At 48.4% G+C, this 12,224-nt stretch overlaps 1 protein-coding gene across 1 annotated transcript in view; it reads right to left on the bottom strand.

The window, feature by feature from the left end:
* The window catches only part of ANO2 (anoctamin 2), a 308,666-nt gene that overhangs the window by 42,264 nt on the left and 254,178 nt on the right, over positions 1-12,224 (bottom strand). Inside the window, exon 16 of the mRNA XM_024103099.3 lies at positions 2,753-2,954. Coding sequence (XP_023958867.2) covers positions 2,753-2,954 — 202 coding nt within the window. The remainder of the gene's footprint in view (positions 1-2,752; positions 2,955-12,224) is intronic.

Genomic DNA, 12,224 nt, shown 5'->3' with positions numbered 1-12,224 from the left:
TCAGCTCCCATTAAAATACTAAATAAGAACCAGATTATTAAAAGTGCCTAGCATTGTGACACTTGTGGCCAGATTTTTGTAAGAGTTTAGCACCCAGCAAAAGGAGCTCTTGACGTTCTGGCCCTTAGATTATTCACTCACACAAACCAGCTGACTTTATGGAAATACTTAATTAAAAATTATTCATTTGGGGCCAATCCAGCTACCACTGCACAGCCCAAATATGAGTTTATGTGCTGAGCAGATTTGCATGGGGACCAGTGGAAGGAATCACCCCATGGCAACAATTCAGCCCTTGGAGAGGATAGGAAGTTCCATGTAGGAGTAGAACCCCTGCTTCACAGAGGGCTCCCACAGAGATGAGCTCTGTCCCAAGAAGGCAATGTGCACCCCCCTGACACACATAAGAATGGCCATACTGGGTCAGACCAAAGGTCCATCTAGCCCAGTATCCAGTCTTCCTACAGTGGCCAATGACAGGTGCCCCAGAGGGAATGAACATACCAGGTAATCATCAAGTGATCTATCCCCTGTCGCCCTTCCCTCTTTCTTTCAAGACAAGAATGCATACAGCCAGAACAGGAATAGAATGGATGAATGAATAAAAGAAAAGGAGGGCGTTTAAAAATATACAACTTAAAATATCCAGCGGTGTCCTCAATACATACCATCAAAACCCCAGAGCTGAATTATGCTCCTTGCAGGTAGTGCTACATGGAGGCTGGGCTGAGGAAGTGCACTGAGGGAGGGAATATGCCCCTTTAACGCATGAAGAGGAGTGATTCTGCTCTCACTTTACCACTGTTTTACACTTCATTTGTTTTCCCATGACTTGAGGGGAGATACCCCAATTTACACCAACACACATAAGATCTGAATTAGGCCCAATGCCACCTGGGTGCTGGGGATAGGGTGACTTGCTCAGCATCAGGAAACATGACTCTTTGAAAGAGGTGTAATCTGCACTCCTGCCGGTACTGCGGGGGAGTTAATGTCCTTCCTTTGCATTGCACAGATATTCCCCTGCTGAGGCCACAAGCACTGCATGTAGACCTAGTGATTCGCCTTCTAGCCCTTCACAGTGCCTGTGGGCGATGTTATTGCTGCCTCCTGCCCTAAACACTGATTCAGCCAGATATTTAAACACATGCATAACTAAGCATGAAACTAATCTCATTGATTTCCATAGTATTACTCAGGTGCTCAAAGTTACTCACATTCATAAGTCCCTTGCTGAACTGCAGCCCAAATGAGCTTAGGGATGGAAAGGGTATCCTTGCACCCTCCACTGCTTCTACACCAGGGCAGGCAAATTTGCCCCTTAATGTGGAAAAATGCAGCATGATGCCAGACACGTCTCTGAATTGCAGTGTGAAAAGAAAATTGCACCCATTTTGCTCAGCTCAGCAATATGAAAGTTCACAAGGTAAGAAGCATTTATCAGCATGAATGAATTGTAATTTTTTTTAACATTTTTAATTACAGTTGGCATCTGAGCCTACTAGCACAGACAGCCATCTGAATGAACCATGATGTAATTTGTGGTGCTAGAAATTATTCAAAAAGGACCAAAGCCTAGAGTCCATAGTGGGTCCCCTCTGAGGCAAAACACCCAGTTACTTTAATAGGAGTGTTGTTGGAGTAAGGGCAGCAGGGCTGGCTCTAAAGGTGACTTGAAGGTTGGGAGGAATAAAGAGGGATATTTTATATGAAAGCTAAAAAACTGACAGTATTTTTCATCTTTGTTTCCCATACAGCTCTGAAAGCCAAATGCACAACTGGCATCAGTGGGTACATCTCCACTGAACTTAATGGAATTGTGCCCATTTGCACCAGGGCTACTTTTTGCCAAGAGACTCTCTGCAAAAGTGGAGAGAAAATATAATAGGGTGGCATTATATTAAATGTATTACTGGTCTCTTTTTATTTTAAATCTTCATTGGAATCAAATTGAAACAATTGGGCTATCCCTAACAGTAGAAATCATTCTACTGTATCTCAACCAATTATGACTGAACCTCTGTTATGCTATCAGAAGTGTAAATAATGATGCTATTTATAATAGTACAGTACACCCTCTCTACAATGAACCCCTGGGGATCCAAACCATTTATTTGTTATAGCCAGGGGGTCGTTATAGTGAAAGAGCCCTGCCACCAGGGCCGGCGGCTGACACCTCGAGCCCTGTGGTGGTGACAGAAGCATAGAGCTCCTCCGGCCCCAGTGCCGCGGTAGGGGCAGAGAGTTTCTCCTGAGATCCTTGACTTTAATGGGGCAACATTGACATTCACCATTTGAGGATCTGAGCCATTATTCAAATTTTATAAGTGAGGAAACCGAGGCACAGAGTCCTTTTGCCAGTATGGTTTATTTTGTTTGGGGAACTGGAATAAACTGTACCAGTAAAGGAACTCTCCACTAGGAGGGATTGCCATTATAGCTCTACTGGTAAACTTTATAATGCAGACAAGGCCAAAGTCCAACTGATTTTCAATGAGACGTAGGCTCCTCTGTGTCTAAGGTCAGATTTTGAAAATTATTTAGACACCTAAATATGCTTTAAAATCTGGCCCTAAGTCCTTTTTGAAAATTGGAGTTGGGACCCCTTAGTACTTGGGCACATTTTTACCCTCTGGGCCTGAATGTTTCCTCTTTATGGAACTGTTTTATGGGAAATCCTCCTTTTAGAACTTTCCTGCATACTCTGTTAGAAATACATACAAAGTTGTAATGAGGGCTAGGATAGCTTTACCCATTTCTGTCAGCCATTTGGCAACAGCTCCATAAATCTCATCTAATATAAGGATCACAACCAGGTTAATGATGACAGCGGTTGCAGTCACGGTCACACGGACGTTCGACCTGGTTGACTCATTTTTGCTGATGGACAAGGCGGCTGCTGTAGTAATTCGGTACACGGTCACACCAAAAACTGCTGAAAATGTCAGTGTAATCTGCAAAGAAATGTATGGAGATATCAATGCACATATTTGACTAGAGTTTAAAAAGAAATGTTTAATTATATCTCAAAATTGTTGCCCGAACTGGTGTTGAGTGACTAGAAACTAGAATAACACAAGAACAAGAGGACGTCCAATGAAACTAAGTGGGAAATTAAAATCCTATAAAAGGAAATACTTTTTCCACACAGGAGGTGATTAAACTCTGGAACCCACTGCTGTAAGAAGTCACTGAGGCCAGAGCCCTAACTAAGCATTTTAGTATCCAGGGTGAGCAAGGATATTTGCGCTCCCTGGAGGTGATGAGTGGGGGGGCATGCAGGGTCACATGCCCTCCAGATTTCTGCCTTCCATTTAACATAGAGGGTTTCAAACTGTGGGGCGCTAGGGGGACACATCCCCACAGTTTGAAAATCATCACCTCCTGCCAAGAGCCGGAAGATCAGAAGCTGGCAGAAGCCACCTGGCCTTCTCGAGCCCCTGGCTCTTCATGCTGTGGGAGTCAGGGCACTGGCTGGCTATCAAGCAGCCCTCCCTGCCGTGCTCCCCAAGCCAGCTGCCTCTGCACGGCTGGGCACTCCCCAGGCAGGGCAGGCGGCACATCTCTAAGCTGTGCTTCTGACACGCTCTTGCCTCTCCCTCAAAGGAGCCCAGCTCCAGCCAGTGACGCACCCTGGAGTTGGCCCTTGCCCATGGAGTCTGGCTGCCATGAGATGCTCCACGAGGTGCTCCCTGCATTATTCATCTCCCTTGGGCACCTGTGTCTCAGCAGCCTGGTCACACCTCACTCATTGCCTGGGCACCTGTCATTGCAGCTGGGTCACTCTCCCCACACTCCGTGCATACAGAGCAGATACCCTTGCTCCCCTAGGTAGCCCTGCCCCACCCCCGTGGCTGCCGGGCTTGCGGTTGCATTGCCTGAGCTCTGAGCTTGGCCACATGAGTCTGGTGCCCAGCCCAGGACTTGGGGGTGGGCAGCTGCTGCTGGCAGGGCAGACTCAGTTCCGCCAGCTCCACAAACTGACGGCGTGAGAGTGGAGCGATTGCTAGGGTTACCACAGTTCAAGTTCCCAAATAGAGGCCACTGCCATGGAGAGGGGAAGCTGGAGGGGAGGTATAGTGGGGTGGGGGGACTGGAAGGGGTACCTGCTGCGGGGGGTACCCACTGGAGATGGGGGGCAGTGTTGTTCCCTGTCACAGTGGATGGGTGGCTGGCACAGGCCCGGGTCGCAGCGCCAGCCATAGGTCAGCACCTCCCTGTGGCCTTCTCCCCATCCCCATGGCTGGGCACAGGCACTATTTCAGATTGGGGCAGGGGCAACTTTAACTGTGATTCCAGGGACTACTAAACACCTGAAAACTCTAGTTTTTTTTTTTTTTTTTTTTGCAGATAATAACTTAGAAATTAGCTGACAGGAGCACTGTATCTAAAGAAAGAAAAAATATATACAAACTCCAATTAAAGCCATATTTTAAATTTATATGTAAATTTAGAACAATCAGGAGATATTATAGCAGAATAGTCCCAACCCCAAACTTTGAGGTGGAGTCAGAACTGTTCCGCTATGTACTGCCATTAAATCATTAAGACCCTCTTTCAGCTCAGTTGGTGGTGGTGAGGAGCCTGTACTTTGGGAATAGGATGAGTCCATTTCAATCCCCATGGCCAGGATAAATATGAGGTCCTCAGGTGGTGAGCGGGGTGTGACCTATATGAGGAGAGGGTGCTGCAGTCACTGGGGGACCTGTTGCTCTCGGTGGAGAATTCTGGATTTGGGAATGACAGGTCCCGAGATCCCATCTCAGACAAGCCTGAGCAAAGATGGTGGAAGTTACAGGGTGGAAGCACTTGGAGATTTCTTACGCTGATGTCAGATATAAGATCTGAACAGCTGGTTCTGAGGCAAGCTTAGTCTATCTAGGCAAGTGTGTAATGAACAGGCTGGTGCGTATGTGCACCATGTAACTCTCACGGTTCCCCTGGCTGTCATGGGCCCCACACTGCTAACAGAGACTCTCCATTAGCTCAGGCATAAGGACCCTGTGCGACAGGGGTTCTGCCCCAGCCGGAGCTGTGAAGCTCTCTAAGGCTATTGTGTGAAGCACAGTGGCATCTGGCAGTTCCAACGGGTTGTGGAACTGTCACAACAGAGCAGTACCTCCCTGAGTTACTCCTTCACCTGCCCATTGAGCTGTTCAATGCAGTGAAAAGGTTGTTACAGAAGAGGATCAAAAAAAGCTGGCCACTGTAATTTGAAATCCATGTGTGAGTGACAAGGGCCATCATTGCAGTTGTGACATTTTTTTGTCTCCAGGTGCCTCAGCTGGAATTCCAGCCTGGGACTCCCCAGTTCCATGGAGCTGAGTGCACGTGAGTGCCAGGAGGTGCTTGCCTCCATAGGGTTCTCTAGCAGGCCTTTCCTCCTTGCCATGCCATGCAGTTGCGTCAGGGTCAAAGGTTTGTTAACAGCCAAGTGACAGAGGTCAGCCCTATGTGCAGCAAAGGCCTCAGGATGGCATCGACCCTGTGAGTGGCCTGAGCAGTGCCCTGTGGGTGTATGTCAGTGCGATGTTCAGCCAGGCTTCCCAAGGGCCATGGCTGCGCAACTCAGCACACTGGCTCATCAACAGAGAAACCCTGGCCAAGGATGAGTCTGTTTAAATTCCAAGCACCCTCTAGTGGGTACAATTGGTGATTAGCAACTTTAATGAGCTTTAACTCCAGATGCCCTCTCTCCCCCAGGCCCCAGGCTGGCGATACTGCTCTGCCAGGGCTCAGCCCTGCACACAGGTTAGGGAGCATGAGCAGAGCCAGTAGCACATGGCCAGACAACGGGTCTGGGGAAGGCAACAGCTCCATCCTGAGCTAATCGCCCACACAGTTCCTCATGACACAGATCCGTACAGCACCTAGCACATTTTAAGTATGCTCCATCATACGGCCCCATTTGTGTATCCCTTATCCTCTTAGTGCCTATGCTGATGCTTGTGTACCCCTTCTCTCCAACCTTGCACTCCCTTCCTGCACCCCCTTCTCCCTTCACCCCTACACGCCCTTCCTGTGACCCCTTCTGCCCTAACCCCTACACGCCTTCATGGCCCTAGCCCTCTGCACCCCCACCCCATGCAGCGCCCTCCAGGTTCTTAGTGCAGCTTGTCTCCTATCTCCAGCGGCTGGATGGAACCAGCCATGCAGCCCATTCTCCTTCTGCCCTTCCTACCAGCCGGCACTCAGATCCCTGCCCACCCGCTGCTGCGGTCGTAGTGCCAGGGAAAGCCTTCTCTGGCTGGGGTCCTATGATCCTGTGGGGTGGGAGGACACTGAGCACTCTGGGCTCCAGCTGACTCTGCTGGGCCCAATCCTACGGGGTGGGAGGGCACTGATGCTGCCGGGCCCAATCCTGTGCCGCCCACTTTTGTGCCCCCCTGTTCTGCGCCCTGACTGGCTGCCCCTTTCGCGCCACCCTAGTTACAGCCCTGACTGAGGCCAAGAACTTCACAATAGTGAAACTGAGATTGGACATTTATATGGATATCAAGAATACCCAGAGTTATATTTAATGACAAGAAAAATTGGAAAGGGATATTCATCCTTGTATTTCAGGGCTTAAGCCAGTCTCTAACTAATAGAGAAAAGGATGACACCCATGTGGGGCAGATTTCCCCACATCTGCCTACTGCAGGGTTTGTAAGCATTCCTCTGAAACATCTGCTACTGGCTATGGTCAGAGACAGGAAACGGGGGCTCTGATCATGCAGTGTGTAATGTATGTTGGATTGCTGTGCCTACACAGAGCTGCATCAATGTCAACGGGACTCTGCTTGCAGCAACAACTCATCCATGTGCTACCCAGAGGAGGATTGGAACCTAATGGTGTAAAACCTTTTGTGTTCTACAAACTTTTGCCATAGATGGAAACATTTTGCTGTATCTGAATATGCACAAATCTTTTGATACTGACTAAGGCAGAGTCATTCAGAGTTCATTGTAAATTTTTGTCCCAGAAGTCAAAAGGTGTTCTGTGGTCTCTGAGCAGTTGACCTTTGCCCATGAAATCAGGCGAATCACCCATGCCACTTAAGGTCAACTTCCCAACAGAAGAATTTGTATTTCACAGGGCTGTGTTATTGCAGTTTCAAAAAGCAAAATGAAATAAATAATTTTTAAAGATAAAATTTCACACAGAAACACAATCTCTGGCTAAACAGGGAGTCACAGCAGGAAGTGGAGAGAGGGTGGGTGTTTCTGTTTTGTTTTTGCCTTTAGCAAAAATTCCAAAGTAAATTCATTATTGTTGGTAAGGCATCTTGAGATCTTCTGATGAAAGAGATTATATAAGTGCAAAGGATTAGATTGCTATAAGTTTTATTTGGCTGGCTTGGGGCCTAGATTCACAGTACAGGCCTAATGAAGTTTAGCACCTCAGTCTGCTGACTATTTTTAATCTAATCTTTTCATAATTAATAAAGGCCAAAATCATTTTTTTTAAAAAGGGGTCAGGATCAGCAGCAACAGAATGAATCCCACACATCACCCCCCGCACTCCCCCGCACAGGAAGAACCACAATTTTCAAGGAGCTACAGTTAAATTCATGGGTGGTGGTGCAGGAGCATGAATAGCAGAGCTTCTACCCAGGCCCGGTGACGGGTGGGGCAAAAGGAGCAATTGGCCAGGGGCCCAGATGGTTTAAAAGGGCCCGGGGGGCCTGACTGCCACCAGTGCAGCAGAGATAAGGCTTCCTGCCTGCCCTCACTCTGCACCACACTCGGAAGCAGCCGGGATGGCCCTACAGTCCCAGGGAGGGCTTGGAGTCTCCTCACGCTGCCCCCTACCCGAGCGCTGACTCCACAGCTCCCATTGACTGGAAACTGCAGCCAATGGGAGCTGCGGGGGCGGTGCCTGTGGGCAGCAGTGCGCAGAGATCCTCTGGCCCTCCCCGCCAAGGAGCTGCTGCCAGAGGGGTGTGCCAGTCGCTTTTGGGAGCTGTCCGAGGTAAGCGCCGACCCCCTGACCCCATCCTTCACCCCAACACCATGCCCCAGCCTAGAGACCACACCCCACATCCAAACTCCCTCCCAGAGCCCGCACCCCGCATCCCCTCCTGCACCCAAACTCCCTCCCAGAGCCCGACCCCTAACCCCCCTACACCCAAACTCCCTCCCAGAGCCTGCACCCCACACCTCCTCCCCCACCCAAACTCCCGCCCAGAGCCTGATCCCTAACCCCCTCCTGCACCCAAACTCCCTCCCAGAGCCCGACTCCTCACCCCCCCTACACCCAAACTCCCTCCCAGAGCCTGCACCATGCACCCTTTCCCACACCCAAACTCCCTCACAGAGCCCGCACCATGCACCCTTTCCCACACCCAAACTCCCTCACAGAGCCTGCACCCACTGCTGAAAGTGAGTGAGGGTTGGGGAGAGTGAGCGACAGAGGGAGGGGGGATGGAGTGAGCAGGGGGCAGGGTCTTGGAGAAGGGGCAGGACAGGGGCATGGCCTCAGGGAAGGAGCAGGGCGGGGCAAGGGTCTTTGGGTTTGTGCAATTAGACAGTTGGCAACTGTACCAGGCAGGCATGTGGAAGCCCTGGCCGTGCTGGAAGAGTGCGCCTAGCAGCGCAGCCGGCAGCTCGCTGGGCACCACCCAGCGCAGGCACAGCACTGCCCAAAGGTTAGGCGGACCATGTCCACGCAGGCATGTCTTTGCTGTTCTAGCCTGGGGCCCGGAATTGCTATTGGTGGGCCTGCTTTTACCTAACCTGTCCATGTAGGTGCCCATTGTGATACCAATCACCACAAATATGTGAGCACCTCCCAAGTAATAAGAGACAAAAATCACAATCACAGTGGGTCAGTGGTCTAATTTTCCTGTTTACTTTCTCCAAAGGCAGGTGGGGATTTTTTTTTTAAGTTTTAGTAAATTATTTCCTTCTTCACTCCCTCTTCTACTACTTTAAATAAATTAAATTAAATAATGGAGATATCCTATCTCCTAGAACTGGAAGGGACCTTGAAAGGTCATTGAGTCCAGCCCCCTGCCTTCACTAGCAGGATCAAGTACTGATTTTGCCCCAGATCCCTAAATGGCCCCCTCAAGGATTGAACTCACAACCCTGGGTTTAGCAGGCCAATGCTCAAACCACTGAGCTATCCCTCCCCCCATACTCCTTTACTCTCTCATTTTTCTCTCTTTTTTCTCCTCCTCTCTTTTTCCTTGATATTTTAGTGTATTGAATGGAACGCTAAGCCAATGAGTTTCCAGTTGCTGAAACATCCCTGTCTCCTGCTGTCACAAGCTTCACCCTTAAGGATGACATAGCTTCATAGCACCCGCGGGACACAGTTGACAGAGAAGGTCTTATAGTGAGGAGAGAAGAGCTCTCTGAAGTATCTACAGCCATTTCTATGGAATGCCTTTAAGATTAATCCAGACACCTTAAATCTGATCTAGTGCTTTCTAGGGACCCTGTGTAGAGTACAGTGGGTGCTGAAGGTGAGGTACTCTAGCGATTTTGGTATGATTTTTTACCATTCACATGGAAACATGATGAGAGGTGCTAGTTCATGAATTTTCTCCTGTTTAAAATGGCCACCATCTCCCATTACTGCCAATGGGGCTGAAGTCAGCAAGATGGCTGCTCTTTCTCTATCTTCATGTGGAAATGAGGCTGCCCTGAAAAAAGTGGACTGCCACTTCTTTCTATGACACTGAAGCCCTGTGCACTGGCAAGATGTCTGCCATTCTATGGTTGAAGGGGCTGGACAGGATACAGGGACTGTGGGGAGTAGCAGAGACACTGTGAAAGGAGAGTGGGGAGAATGTGGGGAGCAGGAGGCAGATTTAGGGGGTGCAGGGAGATGTGGGGGGGCATGAGGGAGCTGAGGGGGCAGGAGAATGTGGGGGGAAGACAGGAGGGTGGCTGAGGGGGACAGAGGACACTGATGAGGTGGGAGATGGAGGGGCTTGAGTGGCAGTTATGGGCTAGATTCTGATACCTTTACTCAAGCTGGGTAGCACTTTACTCCACAAATAGCTCCCCAGACTTCAATGAGACAATTCCCGGAGTAAGGGACTATTCAGTATGAATAAGCATATGAGAATCTGGCCTTTAAGGAAGAACAGGCTGAACCCCTGTGCTGTGACACTAGTTGACTTTCTTCTCCTGTATGTGTCAAATCCACTGTAGGAAAGCGGAGAGGATTGCTGAAGGTGAGAACAGCAGCAGAGATGAATCAGGGACTATAAAGGAGGGTCATGGTGATGCTGATGTCCAGCCCCATCCTGCTCCTTGAGGCAACTGCAAAGATTTTCATGGTTAATGCAGAAATCTTTGCTGTGATGTGTACTCTGTAGAACACCACTTCAGAAGGAAATTTTCAATAGCTTAAGCCTGGGTCATATCCTGTTCCCAGTAAGCATACAAACTGCCTTTTGACTGCACAGAAAGAGGTCTTCATGCAGAACAGTGGTTGTGTATACAGACTTTAAAGCACTTAGAAATAGATCTCATAATGATTATAATTATTACTGATGTAAAATAAGACTGGGTGCAGAGTCTAATTGAGCATGAAAGTAAAAATTGATTTTGTAAAACCTACATTTAAAAAAAGCCCCCAAATAATATACTTGGATAACTAAAGGAAGAGAGAGCAGGAGCTCGATAGAGAAAAAAGTAGTAGAATGCTTCTGCTTGCAAGGGCTTCATATTTAAGAAGCACACAGAATAGAAAATAAAGAGCAAGGTTCTACCAAGAAGAAATTGTCAGCAGCCTTAAGAAATATCAGGGAAATATGAAATATGCAGTGTGAGGGTAAGTGGGGGGAGGTCAGGGAAAGCATCTGACATCATCTTCTACAACAATGTAGACATTTTTAGGAAAAATTCCTATGGGTTTGTGCCTGCCAGACAGTGTGGGCCTGGAAAAGGTGGTGGCAGAAATTCCACAATCACTTCTGCAGCATTGGAAAATGTGGCTTATGTGTATGCATGTTGCACTTGCATGCCTGAGACTCTAGCCCACTGTATCTAAATAGTGATCATACTTAAAAAAAAAAAACATTTAATTTGTGTGTGGGTAGTGATAAAGGAGGAAGACCAGCCAAAATTAGTTACATGAGTGCAATCTCATATGCACCAGAACAACTGCAGAAACTGACTGCAGAATTCGGCCCAGTGTCCCCAAACACTGTTTAACTAATCTAGTAGGAAAAGGACTGCATTCAGTAAAGCACAGATTGTAATCTGCACATGGCAGATGGGATCTGGCTCTTATACAGGAGAATTTTTTTCAACTAGCTGCCTTGTATATATTCATTGCCTAATGATATTCACAATATTCTAGAAAAACTGTCTGGAGCAGCTCCACTGAAATCAGTGAAGCTTTGCTGGTTTGCAACAGCTGAGGATCTGGTGTTTTACATTTTATAAATCTGTCTAGGATATTAAAGGAAGTGTGGGAGACAACATTTAGGCCCAGATTCAAGAAAACGATCACAATCTTAACTTTAAGAACATGCTTAAATGGGATTGTAACACAGGGTTAAAATTAAGTGCATGTTTAAGCACCCATCCTAAAGAGGATGCTCTGCTAAACCAGGGCCTTATTCTGTAGCCACACTGAGAAATTACAGCATTGCTAGTAGTAGTGTTGTAGATACATTTGAGAAAGTCAGTCAGTTCTAATTTTTTTTTTATTTACTTTTTCACTCAATTTTTTTTCTCTTTGAGCTGAAATGTCTCTTGTTGGGTTGGTTAATTCCTGAATTAAAAACAGCATATGTTGACAATTACAGTAACTCCCCACTTAACGTCCTCTCGCTTAATGTTTTTTTGATCTTACGTTCCTGCTCAATTACAGAACATGCTCCATTTAAAGTTATGCAATGCTTCGCTATAACCTCATCTGGCTGCCTGCTTTGTCCACAGCGGGTACCCCCCATCAGCTCCCCTACGCCCTCCCTCCCCCCAGCACCTCCCGCCCTCCAGCAGACCCCATGGATCAGCGCCTTCCCCCTCCTCCCCCCGTCTCCTGCCCATGACAGTCAGCTGCGGCGTTCAAGAGGGAGGGGGGAGAAGCGAGGACTCAGTGCGCAGGCTCCCCCTCCCTCCTGAATGCCGCAAACCAGCTGATTGCCACAGGCAGGAGGCAGGGGAGGGAGGGGGGAGCCTGCGCGCCAAGTCCTCGCTCCTCCCCCCTCCCTCCTGAATGCTGCAAGCCAGCTGATTGCCGCGGGCAGGAGGCAGGGAAGAGAGGGGAGAGGAGT

Source organism: Chrysemys picta, chromosome 1, assembly GCF_011386835.1.
Source record: "Chrysemys picta bellii isolate R12L10 chromosome 1, ASM1138683v2, whole genome shotgun sequence".
Taxonomy (NCBI): Eukaryota; Metazoa; Chordata; order Testudines; family Emydidae; genus Chrysemys; species Chrysemys picta.
This window is presented reverse-complemented; position numbering and strand designations above follow the sequence as displayed.